The sequence below is a fragment of the Anser anser genome (assembly GCF_964211835.1).
Source record: "Anser anser genome assembly, chromosome: 18".
NCBI classification, from domain to species: domain Eukaryota; kingdom Metazoa; phylum Chordata; class Aves; order Anseriformes; family Anatidae; genus Anser; species Anser anser.
In genome coordinates this window covers 13198783-13219519 of record NC_139739.1, presented here as the reverse complement: position 1 = coordinate 13219519, position 20737 = coordinate 13198783, and the positions used below count along the sequence as shown (strand labels likewise).

At 40.3% G+C, this 20737-nt stretch overlaps 1 protein-coding gene across 4 annotated transcripts in view; it reads left to right on the top strand.

The window, feature by feature from the left end:
• The window catches only part of MED13L (mediator complex subunit 13L), a 190348-nt gene that overhangs the window by 125769 nt on the left and 43842 nt on the right, over positions 1-20737 (top strand). For all 4 annotated transcript variants that reach the window (XM_083804562.1, XM_083804565.1, XM_083804563.1 and 1 more), the window contains 5 exons: positions 11778-11923; positions 13195-13389; positions 13766-13957; positions 18399-18561; positions 19395-19499. In XM_083804562.1, the coding sequence (XP_083660688.1) occupies positions 11778-11923; positions 13195-13389; positions 13766-13957; positions 18399-18561; positions 19395-19499 (801 nt within the window). The remainder of the gene's footprint in view (positions 1-11777; positions 11924-13194; positions 13390-13765; positions 13958-18398; positions 18562-19394; positions 19500-20737) is intronic.

Genomic DNA, 20737 nt, shown 5'->3' with positions numbered 1-20737 from the left:
ATCAAAACTACATTGGTAGTTTTTAGGTTTCTTCCTAATTTTTCTGTGTTGAAGAAACTAAGTAGCGTTGTTAATGTACTTTGTGTGAACAAGACAGATAAATGTAATTTCATCTTCACTGAACTTAATGACAACAAAGTATGGGCTTATGTCCCTTCTTTCCCTTCCAGTTGCCCTATTTGTTCAAGAATATTCTTTCTGAATGGCCTTAATCTAATATAATGCTACTTTGGATAATAGCATTCAGCTTTCGTGGGGGTGAAGAGAAGAACGGTGCATTAACCTACATTAGCAGACAGCAAAAATAAGCGTCTGTTCAGAAGCCTTGCTGAAAAGAGGAGTGGTATTTGATATGCTGTGTTTTTATTTTTATAACTTAAACGTCAAGTGTGCTACATATTTGTGGTCTGGTATCTTCTCTGTGGTGACAGAGCCTGTGTGCATGTCTGGAGAGCATATTTGTGAGTGATTGAAAAAGTAATTTCAGTTGAGATCCAGCAAATTAATTGTAGTGTCTATTAACTTGTAAAATACTATGGATTGATATTACTGTGCCAGCTCTTCTTAAATTAGTCAAAAAGCAACGACAAAGAAGACTGCATGCTTTTTAGAAAATTAGCTTCCATTATTATTAGGGACATTTGTCTTTTTTTTTTTTTCCAGAAGACCTCAGGTTTCATTAATTTGAGCCCCATTTTGGGGATTTATCGATAGCAATCTTATAATCTTTGAAGATTTGGAAAACAATAAATTGAAGGCTGGACGCAAGCCATCCATCTATTTCAAGACGTTGCAAGGAGGAGTGCTGAAGTAGCAATGTCTTGTGTCTGCTTCACTTTTGTTCCTTGTGCTATTTGCCATCTGAGAATCATTGTATGTTCACCTACTGTTTCCCCATATATTTTTTGCTTTCTGCTAAGGTAGCTATAGGATCAAGGCTCTGTAGCCTTGTTAGAACAGTACTGGGGCAGTTTTCTCAACTAGGTGTCCCCACACAAAGAAAATGTTTTCTTGGTTACTGAAAAACCGAGAGCTATGTTGTACAAAGATGCCCACATATATAAAAAAAACATTGTGGTATTTCAGATTTTACATACATAATGATATAGTAGCTCCCCAGAACGCATACAGTGGTGTTTACCTACGTCCTAGTATTCGCTCAAGTTGCAGAACCGTTGTGAGCGATGGTTGTTAACAAACTGCTATTGAGCTCAAAGCCTTTTAGGGCAGAATAGAGTTGAGCACCTGAAATGTGTAGCTTTCAGAGCAAACTTTGACATAACCATCCAGATATAATGTGTGTTTGATTTTGTTTACTTTTTCCTTTGGAAGATATTTTGTATTATCCCATGTAAAATGTCTGTTCAAAAATGTGTATTTTTAATCTTTGGGAATGCAGAGCAGAGATGGGTTTACAGACATAGTTCTGACTTTGAGTGAATCTGTGCCACAAGGGTGTATTTAAAAAAAACAATAAAACTGTCTAACATGGTTTTGAATTGCCACCTAATAATACCAAAGGACTGATAATAACTTATGGCTTTGCTTCCAGAGTAGTAGTAATGCTACTTAATGCGCTTACTATTATGAAAACAAAGCTCCTAGTGTAAATGTGGCTTGATACTCATACGTACCTGTGTGTAAGTATTCTTTTCCTTTACAAGCTGAATGTGATTAGATCACTACTGTGCCTCGGTGCGGTACGGTGATAACTGTGTGCCACAGCTGCCAGTGGCAGAGCAGTGTGACGCCGCTGGCAAGGGAAGGAACGTCGCTTTCACCCGCGGTGCAGCTGCTGAAAACGTCTTTCTTGGGGACAGTGGGAAGCCTCCTTGGCTCCTTCAGCTGCCCTGGGGGTCCGTGACCCGCGGGTGGATCGCCCTACGGATGCGCTGGTCAGCGGTTTGATTGCAGCTCACTTCATGAGATGAAGTAATTGAGAGCTGTATTATCTGTGGTAAAATTACTGAGGGAAGCGTAATTCAAGGGAGATCCAGAGTTTAAACTTTGCAGTACTGAGCTGTTGAGAAAAGGTCAGTTTATGCCTTAGGCTTAAAAAAAAAAAAAGGTTGGCCAGCCTCCATCAGCATTAGTCAGGCTTGTTCTTGATTTTAGCTTATTAACATTCAAAAGGATTTTTTTTCAGTCCTGGTCTCCAGAGCAGAACCGTTCATGACAATTCTGAGGTGATGTTATGCCTGCATAGTATTTAATAAAAAGCTAAGAGAAATAGCACAAGAAGAGTGCTTTTTTGGGATACCACATGTTACCTAACATGTAACTTACTCACTGCAGCTACCATGAGTATTATGTGTCACTGTGGATATATGTGCTGAGCTGGCTGCATTCCTGTTTTAAAGAGAGGTCTTCTGTGGAAATGAATTTTCCCATGGAGTCTGTTTTAAACAGAACAGAATGAGTCAAACAGGGAAGGCAGAGTAATGATAAGGCGGGTCATAAGGATGGGAACAGTGGTGATTTTAGAAACCGTATATACAGTTTTTCCTGATGTCGTTCTATTGAGTATGCTAGGGCAAGAAAGCTTGCATCCACATCGTGACAATTTTCTAGTTAACTGTCATTCATTATTGCCAACTGGGCTTTTGTTTTCAAAATACCTGGTAAGACTGGTACTGTTAAAAGCAAATTCCTGTTTTTTTTTTAGTTTTTTTCTTTTCCTGTGGAAGCTTAGAAGTTTCAGTGAAATTATTTGAACATTAACTTGAATATCCCTTTAATAACTTTGGTTTCTTTTTTTGGTATGTTTTTGGATTTCATTGTAAAGACTATATCCGTTCTTGCAATAAGAATATGGTCACAACTACTTTTATTTCCTAAATAGGCAGGATCCAGTGTCTTATCACAGTGATTTGATATTCATAATGCACGTGATAAACTTGCAGAATCATTTTTTTTGATAATGCAAATCTAGATAATTGAAAACAGCTGTAGTTCTAAGTCAGCACTACTTTGAACTGCAACACAAATAAAAAGAAAATGCATTGAGTAATCACTGGTGCCTCAAGCTGTACATTATGGTGTTTGGGGAGTCCAAGGGTGGAGCGCTGCCTCTGTCACTTACCTGCTGCTAAGAGAAGAACATTATTTAGGATTTCACTGCAGAAATTTTATTTGGTAGCATACAAAATACCTCCATTGTGTCGCTTTCATCTGGCATTGAATAGATTTAATAAAAATTGGATTTAATTAAAAAATCATTATTCAGCTTTTTTTTTTTTTTTTAAGTATGCTGAATCTCTTTTAAGTTTATTTCACTCTGGTAGAGTGAAACTATTTCTCTTTTTATCTCATCTTCTTATCTGCAGACAGTGTATTTTGTAAAGTGCAGCACCCTAAAAGTTCCTAAGTGTTAACTGTTAGCAGGCAGATGCACGCAGTCTCCCCGTGCGTGGCCGCAGCGTTTGGTTTCCTGCTGTTTGATCTGCAGGTGGCACGCTTCTGCAGAGCAGGACGTCGCATCGCTTCGTCTGAATGCGCTGTGCCACTAGTCCTGAAGTGCCAACTGAACAAACTTACTCTGATTTTTAACTGGTTCATTTTTATATTAGCAGGTATATTGACCAGGCTTTTCTTGCCATCTGTCATTGTCCCCTATTTCCACATACGTGGTGTGAGGATAAGCCTCATCCTTGGCTTTCCAAGGGCTTTCAGTATTCCTTCTTGCCCCAAGTGGCACTGACGGAGATGAAAAGCAGGATTTGTCCCTGTGTGTAATAAAAGGAAAAACCTAACAGTGGGCAGGCAGCCTCATTTCCAATTATTCAGGAGTGCTGTGTTAACCTGGGTTATTTGTTCGGTATCTATGAGCAGTCTAGGAATTACTGCAGTTCATCTTCAAAATAATAGTGAGATTTTTGATCAGAACAGCACGTTTTTGACAAGCCGCATGATACACATGTGTGCAGCTAGGAACAAATCAGTACATTGCCATGTTCAGCATGCAACATTTACCTAACAGAGAAAAAGAAGGTTTTAATTTTGAATCTGTATGGGAAATGTGCATTTGTTATGGTGTGGTATTTCATTCAGAGGGCGGAAGGAATAACACTGCTACTTCAGTTGTACCTGGCAGAAAATCTCAAAATGCCGGTGGGCTGGGGCAGCTACCTATAGCTATACCGTAAAAGTTTGCCTATTTCTGTATAGGTTTAAGGTAAACTGGGGGGTTGTACTGCAGAACATGTTCTTCCCTCCACAGTTTGTGTGGCAAAAGCTTGGTGGTCTTCTGTCCACACAGGGGAAAACTTCTCCCCGAAGCCGGAGTGCTGTCGCAGTGCAATATTCTTACAGTGCCGAGTGCTGCGCCGCCGCTCCGTGTATAGCCCCATCTATCTTTGTTAAGGTCACGGGGTAAAAAAGAAAACAAACATGGGACTGTCTTAATCTAAGAGATCATAAACAGCCAGTGCAGAAATCGCAGAGCAACTTATACTGTGTTTGTGTTAAGGTTCCATACGTTGTATGTGCCCCTTCCTCCAGCAGAGACCCGCAGCGCGCCTCGTATGCAGAGCCTCTGATAGAATTACTCCTCAAAGCGCTCGCTAATGCAGTGTGCAGCAGTTTCCCCTTGACTTCGTGGAGGTGTTCGTACCGCTGTTAGCCTTGCCGTGCTGCAGATTGATGTACCCATTTGAAGTATAAATGCCCGTGTCACCTCGCATACGTTTCTGCGGAGGGAAGGACGGCAGGCTGTGAGGGGGGATCAGGGAGAGCATCTCCGTGGTGAGGCGTGTTAGCCATGGCAAGAGGTTTTGTCGGTGATGCCTGAGGAAGCGTTGAGATAATAAGTCTAACACAAAAAGCGTTTAGATAATGCTACCTAAATGCTTGCTGCCTTGTGAAACTGCTAGCACACTGGAAAAACGCTGCAGGTAATTAATATTTATTCTGAGTTTCTGGGTGCGCATCTCATACATTTAAAAAAAATTCCAGCACAACACGTGAGTCGACATACTGACGTACAAAACGTAACCACCGAAAGGCCTGGGCAGTGCTGGGAACTGCAGTTCTCTGTGCATGCCCCCCTGCCCCCAGAGAGAGAACAGGAAAAGAGAAGTTGCCAAAGCAGCATGATCGAATCTGCAGCTCGGCCTCCCGTGTCCTTACTGTCTGCCATCCCACCGTTGGTGACTTGGGGCAGGAACAGCTACAGACACACAGATTGTGTTCCTTGTGTAGTGAGGTTTCTCCTGGGGTCAGTTTTCCTTGCACAGGAAGAGCAAGGAGCAGGCTCTAGGTTGTTTCACCTACCTGCTGAGGGGCTGCGTCTGAGGCCACAGCACAGGGAACCACCGGCTCTGGTGGGCTGCCGACCACCTGCAGCAAGGCTGTTGCATCCACGGAACTCGTGTGTTTGTCCATGTCTAGAACTGCTTTCCGTTCTGGTTTAATTGTGGTTTCTGCAGAAATGGTTACAAATCACACTGTGTTGCTTAAATGTTTGTATATTGCAGAGTACTGAAGCTGCACCTCTGAATAATGCAGTTCGTCTTATTTCAGCCTGGGCAATGCTCGCAGTCCATCTGCTAGGCAGGGGATGTTACGGGTTACTTGTGAGCACGAGAAATACCACGGAAATGTTTTGCTTCTCAGGCTGTATGTACACCAGTTATTAGACCGGACAGGTCCTGGTCTCGAGAAGGGGCCTGCAATCATCCCGCCTGCCTAATTGCTGCGTGCTCCCTGCTTGGCTCCGGGCAGTGGCAGCTAGCACTCGTCCAAGGCAAAGCCTGGGGAGAGGTTCTGGGGCTAGCATGGGCCAAGGGTTTCCAGTAAATCAGTGTAGATAATGCCTCCTTTTGGGGGAGAGATGAGGAGGGTTTAACTGAATGATCCTCTGGCTGTGCCATTTCCTTTAAGGGCCAGAAAATGGGTCCTGGCCTTTCTTTTTAATTAGCTGCTATTGATGAAGTCTCAGTTCCAGGTCCTCTTCTGCTCTCGCAGTATGTGTGGAGAAGCTTTCTCTTTCAACACAGCTGCTTGGCAGGTCCCTGCAGCACCAGTTGCTAAATTGCACCATTGTATGTCATGGAGAAGTGTCCTGCTGATGCGGGCGCTCTGGGAGCACACCATTGCTCGTTTAAGGATGAGCATAGACACTGGGAAAGGTGTGACTTAAAAACCAAAGCAAAAAGCCTCTTTTCTCCATTCCCAGTACGTTCAATCTGTAGTTGGAGGAGCTTTGTCAAATTCATACTTGACTGGGAATGTTTATGTCCAGATTATTTACAAAGAGGTAATCTTCAAACTGGGCTGTTAATGTCCCGACACATGTTCATGCATGTTGGGAGCTGTAGGTGTCCAGACACTGCCATCTCCTGCCGGGACCATTGCTGTGACCCGCTCGTAGCTGTCCTGCTGCTTGAGACAAACCAGGAGGAAACCATCATTATGTTCTTGCTCTTATGTTCCCAGTTGGTGCAGAGCCTTTTCATGCCCTCTTTTTTGTAGTCCACATCAACCAAGTGATTAGGAAAACACACCATCATACAAACGAGGCTAATGCTCATGGCTTACTGCTGCCTCTTCTTAGATCAGGCTCAGGCTTGATAATAAAGCTATTTTGGGGTAACTGTGATTTGGGGACTTCCAGATCCCAACCCTAATTTTGAGGGGAACTAGAACAGCAGTAGAGATTATTCTTCATTAAGCAACAACCAAAAAATTATTAAGGCAGTCAGTGGCTTTACTGACAATAGCTTACAAACTAAAGGAGAGAAACACGACAGCCAGCAGCCTGGCAGCTTGAGCTCAAAGTTCCGGTGGCTGTGTTAGGAAGGGAAGTTTTGGGGTGTGCTCCAAGAGAGCAAAAGTGTACCCAAGACTGGGGTTACGTTTATGATGATAAACAACCATTTCAACAACTGTACCGGTGATGAGAGGGTTTGAGAACACGTAATACATACAGTCTTAATTTAGAGTAAGAGATAATAACATTTGTCAAAGTGCTTCATATAAGCCACGTGTGCATGTTCTCATTTTGTACATGCATTCAGAGCTCAGTTACAAAATGCAATTCTTCAGCATTTTTTTTTCATTGAAATTAGTTGTAGGGAAATAAGCTCTTTAAAGTTTGAATGCAGACTAGCTCATTTTCCATCAGGTGTTTATATAAACCTACTACATATGGGAAAAGTAAGATAATAAATCCATCAGATGTTCTCCTTTCTCTGCCAATGTTGTGTAGTATAAACCTCGTCATGTTTTCATAGTTCTCATCTGATTTTTATATATACATAAATTTAAACTCATGTATTTCCTTTAAGTCGTTTATAGTAACGGAGGGAATGGTGTTCAGAAAGATTATGGGAAGCCCTAAACGTTATATTAAAAAGAGATTTAGGTACCTTTTAGGTATCTCAGAAGTTATTTAAGGGAATGGAGATCCCAGAGGAAGTATTTGAAAGACAGTTATTGCCAGTTGCAGGTGATGAGGTGCCAAACTGAAGGTCTGATAAATGTAAATAGTCTTTATTGAAAGGATTTTCTGCGATAAATCTTGTTTGCTTTGTATGGCAAATAGAGGAGAAAACAAAAGTACCTGTAACACTTAGGAGGACACAGATGTTTGCTTGTGTTACAAAAAAAAATTAGATAACATTATTTCTTTTGGGGGTTTTCCTTATCAATTTCCTTGCTCTTAAAGCATAGTAGGATTAGTTTCCTACACAAAGAACAGATTCAAAGTACAACTAAGTGAAATGACATGGAATATTTGTCACTGTGGAATTGGGGTTTGATTTTTTTTCTTTGTATTTCTATTAATAGAAGCCTTTTACTTAGGCAACGACTTGAATTTTAGTAAATAAGTCTTTCTCAGCAAATAGATTGGAAATAGTCGTTAAAGTATATGCTCAAGAATTTGCTGGCTCAAGACCACAGTGCTCAGCATTCTTAGAGCTTGGCCTAAATGCGGCTACAGCTGGAAATAACACAAAATATTCTGTTTGGGAATGTGACATCACAACTGCGGCAGCTGTCAGTCTCCTCTAAAGGAAAGAGAGGTTTTTGGAAAAAACACCTGTGAAAAGGGGATGATGATTCCTGCATGGCTTAGCAGAGGTACCGTATAGATTTGCGTTCTTTTAAGATGCTTTCAATTTTTATAAAACAGGGTAAAAGAATAGATCTTATGAAAATCTGTATTGAAATTTTGTGATGGGAAATTGCTGCAACTACCACTGGCTCTGGTGGCACTGTTTGTATGCCTGAACAAAAAAAAAAAAATAAGGAAAGGAAGGAATTAAAAACCTTAAACCCTAACCTGTAGCTGGCTGAGTAAATCCAGCTGAAGTCTTTATCACAGATATGTGAAGTGTAAGGTCATAAAAGTATCACTAAGCATTTCCACTTCGTACTACACCCAAGGCTGAAATAACTTTGAATGCTCCCAACATTTTTAAATCCATCAGATGCTTAGGTCTCCTGATTCCTGATGGGGAGCTCCCAGGGGCCGTGTGGCACGCTGTGCTGCCTGGCAGTTTGCTCAGGACGGCCACCCTGCTTTTGCCCTTCCACCTGAGGACGCTTTGGCCCTTCTTCCTTTCATCTGCATAGCAATACAAGCTCAGAAGTGTGATTGTAAAGCTAGTCTCGTTCCCTGCGCAATCCATTAATCCATGCAGAGAGAGCGTGTAACGCAGCTGTTGAAATGTGGTAGTACTTGTGTTACTGTGCTTGTTCTGAGCCGCTATGAATTGGCAGCTCAAGGTGGCGCAGCAGACTTCACAGAACAGGGGAGATGGCCTGGAAGCCATTTCACGGGCCTCTCTGGTGCTTTCTGATACTTCAAATGGCAGAGAGACAAGGAAGAGAAGGTACAGAAACTGGCAGGTTTATGAATCTGTTGAGATTGTAGAGTGGGATTCCAAAGCCTGACAGCTTCTGTTTTTGAATGTGGTCGAAATGCATTTAAATATCAAAAAGAAAATCAGTCTGAACATGGCGCTGAGCATCTCCAGATCTCCAGCCTGATGTGCACTGTGTGGAGCTGTTGTACGGCGCCTTCCTTAGCCCCAGGAGAGCAGGAGGTTGGTCAGCAGCACAGGGCACAGATAAAACGCGGTTGGAGGGCTCTAGCGAGGACTGGAACAACATGTGGGTTTTAGAGCTTTAGGTTGAAGTACGTAGGTCTTGGTGTATGTTGAGGTGGTTCTGAAAAGCAGAGTTTGAGAGCTCAGTCTGCCTGTGAAGCCTGGCTGTTGGTAAATTTTCTGCGTGAATTTCATTCGGCAATGTGTCTTGTCCACAGCGAGGGTGATTGCTGCAGCTTGGTATTTAAGGAATTGTGTGAAATGTGCTAAAGTCAGGAATGTCAGCAGGCTGGGGTGTACGTGCCTGAGCGGAATACATCACCGGGCGCCGACACTATTTTCTTGAAATAAAATTCCTATTTGTTACTCAAGTAAATATTTTACTCAGCATCTGCCAGAAGCTTGTTGGGAGTGTAGGAAGTCCCCAGGCCTTGATCTTTACAATTTTTGTCTTGAAAGCTGATCTTGTGGCACCGATGCTGGCACCGGAGGAAGCATAGTGTTCCCGTGGGTGCTGGGGGCCACCCCAGGAGGAGGGAGAAAGGCTGAGGAAGAGGAGCAGGAGGGGCAGCAGGGTGCAGCTGTGCCTGGCGGGTTCTGTGCTCGCCGTGCGTGCTCTGTGCGTGCCTCGTGCTGGCCGTGCTCTGTCCTTCACAGCTCGAATGTGTGCTGCTGGCCACGCTGGTGCGGTTCTTCTGTCATCTGCCGTGGTTTCGGGAAACTAAACCGGACCTAGTACTGTATTTGGGTATTTTTTTGGTCTGTAATTAGTTGGATGCTCGTTTTCTTTATCTGAAGCTGTTTCATTTTCTGAACTTAATGATTAATTTCAGTGTTAGCTGATTCTCTGAAAAAGTTAGTGAGACGTATTCCCTTCCCTGGAAAAACAAAGTCATCTTTTGTCTCTCAAACTCTGGTTTTGTCTATTTCTTATTCTGACAGTGTTTATGGTCAGTTGTGACTGTTGCATAAGACGGCACGTGATTTGTTCATGCCAGACCTCTTTGCAAGAGGCTTGAAAGGGTCCCTGTGTGGTCCCAGAAGGCTATTTTTCCTGCAGTTCAATAGAAGACAAGCAAGACTTTCACAGGCAAACACTGTAGGACGCTTGCAGAATCAGGAGGATTTCTGTGTAATATCCTAAAGACAGGAGTTGAAAATGACTCCTTTACAAATAGTTTTGCTCTCTCCTTTAGAGAGGCTGACCTGCTGCACACAGAACTTGTTGCAGAGATTATCCTCCCGCTTGATCTTACACCAGATTTCTCAGCCTTTTTGATTTAGTAGGATCTTCTTTATATTCAAGGCTATTGTCGTATGTCAGGGAAGTAACGGGTTTTGATGATATAGTTGGTCTTTTATTTTTGTGTTTCTTGGATGTGCACAATCCGTTCTTGTTCGTTGGTTTTTCCTTTAACATGGGGCAGGAAAGATGGACAGGTAGGAATACCTGGGCGCATTTTGTTCCTCACCTCCCAGGAATTAATGTGCAGTTCACTTCTACAACACTGATGATAATGTGCAATAACTTGAAATTTTTTTCCTTTGTAAAGATGGAAATGTACAAAACCCTTTTATTTCATAGTGTTAAATAAATGCCCCAAAGTGCCGCTGGGTACAGAATGGTAGCACCAAGGAAGTCTCGCTGTTCTCTTTCACTTAAGGAACATTTTCTCTCCAGATTTTCTCAGCTGACCATTTTCTGTTTTCCTCTGGTAACGTTTGAGGCTTACAGATGGCTAACTTGTGCTATGGGGTGAAAACTTGTCCTACACAATGTGTGGAATCATACCGAGATTTAGTGAGATGCAAACAGCCTCCTGTTCCAGCCCATCAGTGCTTTGTTTAGAAATAAGTGACAGTAGTTGAGCAGTTGGTTGTATTAAATACTGAAGCGGAATTGCTGCAGTTGCCTGTGTTAATCCTTTTTGGTCAAGGTAGTTAAGGTGGCTTGAAAATGATGGCTGGTTCTGTGTCAAAGCCAGCAGCTATAAAACTACGTGCAGCTATTGTATGGGACTGAAAAATCACCACGTCATTACCACTTCAGCTCTGTAAATTTTTCACTGATCACAATGATAAAAAGCATGAAACACAGTTGTGCGTTTTTTTTCTTGTGACTTTGTTGCAAGGGATATTTAGGCAAATAGTTGGCAGTGATGAGAGTTACTTAATGGGTAGAATTAAGTAGGAAAGGTTTAAATAGCATTCACTTTAAATCAAGTTTAATCATCAGTAGCTGATCCATTGTTCATTTTAGAACATTGCCAGCTTCTTGTAACAAGTGCTTTTATTTTCTCTTAATGGAGGTTCTCATGAGGTGTTGTACAAACATCTTTCCTGTTCCTTCCCTACTCCCATTCAGCTAGAATCAGTTTCAGAGTTAATTTTGAAGAATTGCTTTTTCTTTTTGAAGACCCTTATTTTTACCTCTTAAATCCTGGTTAAAGGCCTGTATGTTTGTAATGATCTTATTAATTGAAACAGGCAGGAAAACGCATCTTAGAGAGAGGTGCCAGAACTGTTAAATAGCTGTCCAGGGAGAGGTCATTCTGTTGTAAAAGGTCATCGGTCAGTCTTTCACCCTGCACTCAGTAGCCACAAGTGACAAACCCTAAGAGTGTATTTTGAGCCAGTTTGGCCTCTGAGGCTATGAAATCACTCCTGTGAGTTCATTAACATGCTAATTAAACGTGTTTCTTTTTTGTCTCCCTGCATCTCCAGTGAACATTTGTCATGTGCCTTCACATTCTTTCTTCATGGGGAAAGCAATGTGTGCACCAGTGTGGAGATTGCTCAACACCAGCCAATCTACCTGATCAACGAGGAGCATATCCATATGGCCCAGTCCTCACCATCGCCATTCCAAGGTAAGGGAGGTAGTTTGGGAACGTTATGTGCTTATCCTCACTGCTGTGTGGCTCTTGGTGATGTTATCTTCAGAGATGAATTAAAATAAAATTAAGGAATTCTTCAAATAGCTCAAATTTATTTTCAGAAAATTGTGGACAATGAGGCAAAATGTCGTTAGGACCTCAAAACTATAGCTAGCCATGAATGGTCTGCAAATTTTCCAGAGCTTTCTGTTCATTAATATTGTTTCTGAAAGTACGCATATGTAGTAAATAAAAAGAAGTGTATATTTTTTGTTAGAGGACTTACTATTTTAAAACGTGAGTGCACTGATTCCATTTTCTTGCATGGTGTCTAGGTCAGTGGGTTCAAACCCATAACTTTAATACTGCAGGAATACAAATATTAAGGAGGAATGAAGGTACATAAGAAAGAATGAAAAGTCTGATTATATATTTGCCAGTGTAAGAAATTAGGGTTTTACAGAATTAAGTTACAGCTTCTTAAAATCATGATGCAATTGCAGTGCAGCTCTCTACCCCCCAAATTTAGAATAATTCATTCATTGAGTTATACTGTTATTAGTCTGAAATTGTAATTTCAAAGTAATCAAAGCAAGAGATCTTTATAAAGTTAAACATTAAAGAAACACACAGAGATTAGAAAATGAGTGCTTATAGAAATTTTGTTGAAAAATGTTTCATTACAAAATGTGAAGTTTTGGCAGAAGTGTAGACACTTAAATCATTTAAGATTTTATTTCAGTGAGTTAAGTTGATTAGTCTCTCCAATCAAATATAACTAAAAGCAAAACTGAGTCTGAATAGAAGTATCTGTTGTAGAGCAACTAGTTTTCTCTGTTTGTCATGGCTGTAGTCTTCTTCAGGTATTGCTGTCTCTATCCTTTTTAATGCTGAGAAGGCCCGAGTACCATGTGTTCTGGTAAAAACCGTATTGTTGAGTATCTGTCTCCTATTACTTCCATATATGACCATCCCTTTGCCATAGTGAGTGTCATTCCAGTACACTTGATAACTTTGGTGTTGATATCATTAGTCTAAACTGCAAAAAAAAAAAAAAAAAAAAAATGTTTTTTAGCTCAGTAAGTATGCTAATACGGTGTCATAAAGCTTTAAATTCATGACCTTACCTGATTTTGCAATGGCTTTTCCCTGAAGACAGCTCCTTAAATCAGCACACAAATGGAATAGTGAGTCAAGCTAGGCACAGAATGGCTGATATGGGTGAAATATACATACTGTAGGCACTGTTGTTTCTTATTTTGCAGTTTTGGTGAGTCCTTATGGTTTGAATGGTACACTCACGGGCCAGTCATATAAGATGTCAGACCCAGCAACGCGTAAGCTGATGGAGGAATGGCAGTATTTTTACCCTATGGTGCTGAAGAAAAAAGAAGGGATGAAAGAGGAAGAGGAGCTGGGATATGACAACGATTTCCCTGTGGCAGTTGAAGTCATTGTTGGTAAGTTTCAGTATTCTGCCTGAAGGATTTTGTTCTTCCACATGCTTAAAAAAAAATCTAATTAATCAGAAACAGCTATTATAATTTTCCTATCTTCTCTTGTAGCTCTCTTGACACTGGAACATCTGACTAGTTATCTTGCCTCAAGCTTCTTTACTCCCTGTATCCCACATGCTATTATTCACATTATCAAGCTACTTGTTTCTTCCCTGTACTGGCTGTAGAGGGTTGAATGTTTATTAGTATGTGAAATTCCTTAGCTCTTTGTATTTCAGATAAGTTTTGTCTAATTGACATTGAAATCAAGTGGAAGGGACTAGGGCTGCTGAATATTATATGGTATGTTTAAGACTTTTGTTTTTCCATTTCTTTGTAGGTGGTGTAAGGATGGTATATCCTTCAGCCTTTGTTCTCATCTCCCAGAGTGACATCCCCATGTCACAGAATTCTGCCAATACTGGAGGCCATATAAATGTGGGACAGCAGGGACTTGGAAGCATGAAAGATCCTGCTAGTACCTGTGGGATGCCACTCACTCCACCCACTTCTCCAGAGCAGGCTGTTATGGGTAAGCAATACGCTCAGCAGGCTGCAGTCATTCTTCCATTTTTGTGTAGCTCATGGTGGGAGGAGAGTGTTGATTCATTGTTGTACAAGGGTATAGTGAACATACAGGGATATGTAGCTCATTTTGTACAGAGCTAGAAATAGAGCATTTGACTAGTTATTTGTGTTGGTGTAATAAAAATCTGCAAATACTAGCTACTCTTTTTACCCACGACAGTTGGGTTTTAATTAGAGGCCAGTCAAAAGAAATGCACAAGTCTCTGGAACTGGTGACAGAGAGCTGGGCTTCCCAAATGGGGTCAGATAGGGGCTTGCATCATCTGCAAGTGGCACACAGAGCGCTGCGTTATACCTGCATTATACCTATTTTGTCTGGGAGGAGTATGCCCCTTTCAAGCGATTGGATCCATAGTAGTTGTAATCTTGGAAATTATCCAAATATTTGGTAGATAGGGTGCTAGATCCTCAGTATTTTGCTTCTTAGAAATAAATACATATATTCTGTTGCTCCTCAGAAATGAAAATAAATATACAGTCTGTTGTCATTTGCGATACAGATGAGATCTTCACATTAGTTGTTGTTGGGGTAGTTATGCTGCAACAAATTCAGGATTGCAGTTACAAGTGAGGACTAAGGAATAGAGGAGTCATACATTTGTGTGCAAACAAGGACTATGGAATAGAGGAGTCAAATGTATGTTTGTGTGCAAACATCTAAGATGATGAAGTAAAAGAAAAAATGGAACTACCTGATACAGGAAAAAAAGAAACTGACTTTTGTTCAAAGAATGTTTTCAAGGCATGTTTACAGCTAATATTTTCTGTATAGTTTGTCTTCTGAACATACTTTTTATGAACTTGCCAATTACTAACAGAATCACAAAACAGTTGAGGTGGGAAAGGACCTCTGGAGATCATCTCGTCCAGTCTGTCTGCAGAAGGCAGGGCCAGGCAGAGCAGGCTGCTCAGGACATCGTCCAGTAAGGTTTTGAGTATCTCCAATGTCAGACACTTCACAGCCTCTCTGGACAGCCTGTTTCAATGGCTGACTGCTTTCACAAGAAAAAGTTATTTCTCATGTTTAAATGCAATTTCCTGTATTTCAATTTGTGCCCACTGCCTCATCTCCTTTCAACGGGTACCACTGGCTGGTATCCTCTCTGCTTTCCGCAGCAGGTATTTATCCACATTCCTCCCCCAGCTTTCTCTCAATCGCCTTGTAACTTTTCTTAATAATGATTTCACAAGCAATGGCATGCTTTATGCTTTGCAAATGAATTTTTTTTTGGAATTGAGTTCTCAGTTCTCAGATTTTCTCACTTAGCAAAATCACTAGAGACCACTCCCCACTGGACAGCCTTCTGCCAGAGGCCTCTCAGAAACATTTCAGCCTTTATCGCAGTGGAATCTTCAATACACATCTGTCAAGGAGCATCTGTTCATGCTGCCCAAAGTACATGAGCAGAATAATGGATTTAAACTTTATTTTTGAAAGTATTTGAAGCAGTTGCAAAACACTAAGTACATGTGAGGGTACTTTTTTGAACTCATTGATTAGTGTCTGCCACGACAGAGCAGTAGATGTGTCAGAGATGTGAAGCTCCTGCGAGTTTCTGGGAGAGTAAACTCCCAGATGGGGCTGAAGAACCCTTTCAATACCCTCGCTGAGGTCTAGGGAGCTACTGGGCTGGCTTAGCACTTAATAGATACCTCTGTCAGATGAGGAGGATCGATCTCAATGGAAAGCCCAGGAAAATCATCATCATTTCCACTGCCATGGAAGTACTTGTCTATGAACAGTGCTTGTGTATGAATACAATAAAAAATATGCTGTATCTACTGCTAATAATTCTACTCAAGTAGAATGTGAGATATAAATTCACCTCAAATAGTGTTTTTCAAGGCAATTTATAGCTTAAATAAGCGAAAAGCAAGTTACTTTATTAGTAAGTAACTGAAGCAAGACAATCTACTTCTAAATAATCTAGAGATTGTTAAAGTATCTAATGCAGATTAAAATGTGAAAAATTGCCATTGTATTTTTAAATTTTTCAGATCCCTGTGAAATTTACATAACATCACAAGCGAGTTCAATGCTTGTAAGCTATTAACATCTAAAAAATGTTCATACTGTTTGATCTGGCACCCACAATTTCTGTCAGATCTCTGCTGTTGTTTAGGAGGGCAATATGAAACTGGTGCCTCCCCAGTGAATAACGAAAGGATTCCATTATATTGTATCATTTACCATTTTAAAAGACCTTGACAAATCGGAGAAATGGATTGGAAAAACATGGCATGCTGTTCGGAATTGGTAAATGGGATACATAAACGGGGTTAATCTGAGGCACATGAATAATCCTTCAGTTCTGCCCCGTACTGGTAAAAATGTGGTTGTAGTTCCATGTCCAGTTTTGAGCACCATTATTAAACAAAGATGTGGACACACTGGATGGAGTCCAGAAAAGTGCAGTACGAATGGTTATAGATTTTGCAAACAGGGCCCACAGGGAAAGATGGAAAGAATTGAGGTTGTTTAGTCTAGAGAAGAGAAATTTGAAGGAGAGACAGTGAAACAGTCTTCAGAGACATAAAAGGGAAAAAGACAAATCTTTTCTCTGCAACCAGTAAGTAATGAATCTAAACTAGAGCAAAGCAAATCTAGGCTAAACATGGGGAAAAACTTTCTCTGAGTAAGGATAATTAAGTGTTAGAATAAATTGGCTGGTGGGAAGCTACCATTAGCAGAGAGGCACGGGGGTTTTTTCTTCCCTTTTTTTTTTTTTTTTTTTTGCTTTTCCTTTTTCCTTTCTTCAATTCAATTTTTGATCAGGGATGAAACAGGATAGACTAGATGATCTCTTCAGGTCTCTACCAAGCATACTGTATATGATTGGGTCTAAAGTATGGAAAAAAACAATTTGCCACTGAAACTAGGGAACGGGATTTTTTCATGTGTAGGAACAAAGTGCAGCAGTGGGATTGCGAAGTGACCACTGGTGAGTGGCTGTTTGCCTCCTGTTGTATTTACACCATTATATGACAATTATTTGGATGTACGTGTGTGTTCCCGTATCTTGTCAGTGATTTTCATGGCTAGAAATTAGTGTCAGAGTATGAGAACGAAATGTTTGTGCCTGCTGCGAAGTGCCATTTCGTGCTATGGCACGTCTAGCTGCACTATGTGTATAAACATACTACAGAATTTTGGAAAGCAATAGTTAATGCACTCAAATGTAATTTCAAAGCTCTGGTAGCCCATTAGTTATCCTCCTTTACCTCCTATCCCCCCCTTTCCATTGCACTATTTTTGCCTAACCACCACTTGTAACTGTCCTGCTGTTAACTTACGCAACGTGTATGTGTTCACGCAGTTTGTTTAAATATACACAGCCCCTCCTGAAAAGGAGGGCAGATTTGCTAATTCTTGAAGTTTTGATCCAGTTTTTATGTTTTTGTTTTTTTTTTAATTACCAATCTGTCATGTTCATAAACAAAGTAAAACACTTGAAAGCCAGTGAAACAAATTGTCAGAGCCTCTGGCCTCAGCATGTCTGGGAACATGTTTCTGACTGCCTCCTTTTTATTAGAATTCTTTGCCAAAAGAGAAGCAGGAAAGTTCCGAGTGGAGGAAATAACCGTAAGCATGAAGAATGAGAGAAGATGGAGAGTTAGGCAGCTTGTGTGCAATTTTAAAAGGTGTATTTTAAAAAGTGACCTAGTAGAAATCAGCAGAACCGCATTGTTAGATGCAGCGATGTATGGCAGTGAATACTTTTAGCATTTCATTCTTAAGGCTTTTTAATTTGAGTCAGGCAGAAGGACAGAGTGTTCTGTACACTGATTTGACCTTGTTAAAATGCGGCATATCCTTACTTAGTTTTCCATCCAGAACACAGAATACAGCGTTACTCAGCTGCCAGGCCAAATGAGCCTAAAGCTCCCTCTGCTGTTCCAGTTTGGGTTTTTAAGGATGACTGTAGTAGACTTCCGTTAATATGACAAAAACATATTTCATAGTAGAGAAAGAAACATCTGCTTATTTATCAATAACTGATAAAGTTTCTGCATCACAGACAGACAGAAACGAAGTGTGGAATGTAAATTGGAAATTTCAGGTTATTAACTGTTGGAGTTATATTTTCACTTGTTATCTTTTCGATAATCATGCAATATTACTGAGAACCTCACATGCTACGTTGCTAGTGTGTACTAATCAGTTTTTGAACAATTTCTGTAATGTACACATCCAAATTGTAAGGTTTTACTGAAGCAAGTTTTGATTCTGATATTTCAATTCGAGCATAACTTAAAGAAATAGTGTAACACTATTCCATTCATTTCTTCATTGAGGTTTTATCTTGAGTATAAAAAAATGGTTCTTGCTTTCAAATAGTATACATAAATTATGCGCTAACATTAATTCTTAATTTGTATTCCAGGAGAAAGCGGATGCTCTCAGAGCAGTATCAGCCATTCAGCTGTACAGGAGGGGACAGTCAGTGTACACAGTCCAAAGAAATCAAGCAAGATTACTCCAAAATTTCACAATCATATGGTTCACCGTGTCTGGAAGGAATGCATTCTCAACAGGTCACAGTCCAAGTAAGGCAGTACTCCTGGTTTTTTTTATTATTAATAACACATAATATGTAGTTTAAATTTTAATAATTGCGCCTTAGATAATGCTATTCCTGACAGACTTTTTTTGGCACTAATCAAAGCTAATGATGCAGAACAGCATTATCAAAGAAAATTTGTTACTGCATTCAGCTGAAAACTCCTAACACTATTAACATTGTATTTGCACTTGCGTATCTTAATTGTGATAGGCTTTGAGGTTAAAAATCTGTAGTAGGTGCCTTCAGCTAGATGTTTTCAGATTTAATGATGCAGTTTCTTGCTCCAGTTTTAGTACCTAGACTACAAGTAGTGAAGAACAAAGAATATACGTTTGATATTTAGAACTCTATAGGTAATACTTGTGAAGCATTACATTACATATGCTAGACTAAAATTCCAATCGATAAGGGTATGGTAAAGTATTTCTGTTAGTATTGTATGCCTTGAATTTTAAAGTCTATTCATGGCATGATGTGCCCTGAAAATCCTTATTTTTTCAGTATTTCCATACAATTTCCTCATTGGATACGTCAGAAGAATTTTCAGACGCAGTTTAAATTGCTTGGCCCTTGTATCTTGTGTACAAACTCCAGACAAAACTAACTGTTTTAGAGCTGGTAACATCCTCCCATACAAATCAAACTGTGAGTCTCTAGGTGTACTAGAGGGAATTACTGTTAAATACAAAATTTTATTTCAAAGGTGAAGTAGAAGAAAGTAATTTATTTGAGGCTAACGTGAATTTATGCAGGCGTATTTTTTAAGTTTTGTTTTACACAAGGTGATGATTACTAAAATAATTGTTTATTCTTCAGGAGGAGTCAAATTACAACTGCAAATTTGGAAGAGGAAGTTCCTAACAATACTGTTTCTTGGGATTTTGTGGATCCAGTCCAAAGAGTCAGTTGTTCTTGTTCCAGGTGAGCTTCAAAGACAGTAAGCATTTCTCATATTGAAAGAGCATGTTCGATTCAAACAGAGGCGTGCTTTTCAAAGTGTGTTATTTTTTAGCTCCAAAACGAGGAAACGAATATCAAAACTCTGCACATCACATTCAGGTGGTTAATAAGCATCTCTTGTCATTGTCCACTTGCCGCACTTTCCACCTTAAGTGGAAAAATGATCCCAGACTACAGAGTGGGGACTAGAATCACTCAAACATTTCTCATTTGTAATGAGCTCATCCTTCAGGCTTTTCAAATAGAAACACTGATCCTGCCATGCTGAATAAATCCTTTGGTATCTTGTTGTTTGCTTTGGGGTTTTTTGGTTTTGTTTATTTTACTACTACAAGAAGGATCTGTGCTGGAACAGTCAATGCAGTGGCCAGTGATGTGGCTGAAATGATTCTCTGCTTTTTGGCTGGTTTAGGCATAGCTGTTTTGTTATTGTTATTGTTCTTCTTTTAATAGCAGGGCAAGCTTGAGAATAACGCTGTAGTTAGTGATATTAAAATTAATGTATTGTCTCACCGAATCTTTAAATGTGTTACCTGGCACAGCAGTCTCTGTAGAGCTTCCTGTATAGATTTGGCTGTCAGAGAAATTTAGGAATATAGCATTCTCCGGATCTCTGAAGGTTTGTTGTTTAGAAATTTCCATTGTACAAAATGAAATGAAGCACGATTGTGTCCTTGTACCTTTTGTGTTTGACTTCTCATGAAGCAGGTTCTTTTTTGTGTATTTAGAAGAAGAGATAAAGGGATGCAATGGAACTGTGTGTCATGCAGAGGGCAGAGTGTTCGGTCTGGACAGACTGTGATGTATTCTAAGTGAAAGCGTTGCTCTTCTGCAGCCTTGCTCTTTACTCTTGATTATTTATTGGCTGTATATATGCTTAAGAATGTGGAACCGATAAATGTTTCGTCGAGATACCAAGCGTTTTCTGTAGAAAACTGAAGTCCAGACTTCCCTGGAAAGCTTGGGGAACCAGTAATGGAAGCCTGAATCTATAGATAGGTTCAGCTGCATTTCACACGGTTTCTTAACACCTCCACTGATGACTACATCATGCTGAAGGTAGTAAATACAGCTACAGGGAAATCTAAACATTATGTTTGAGGTGAAGGAGGAACCGGATTTCAAACAGCAATAAATGTGTGCCATGCAGTTCTCTGTATAGCTGCAGAAGCTGGACAGCTACGGTCATATGAATATAA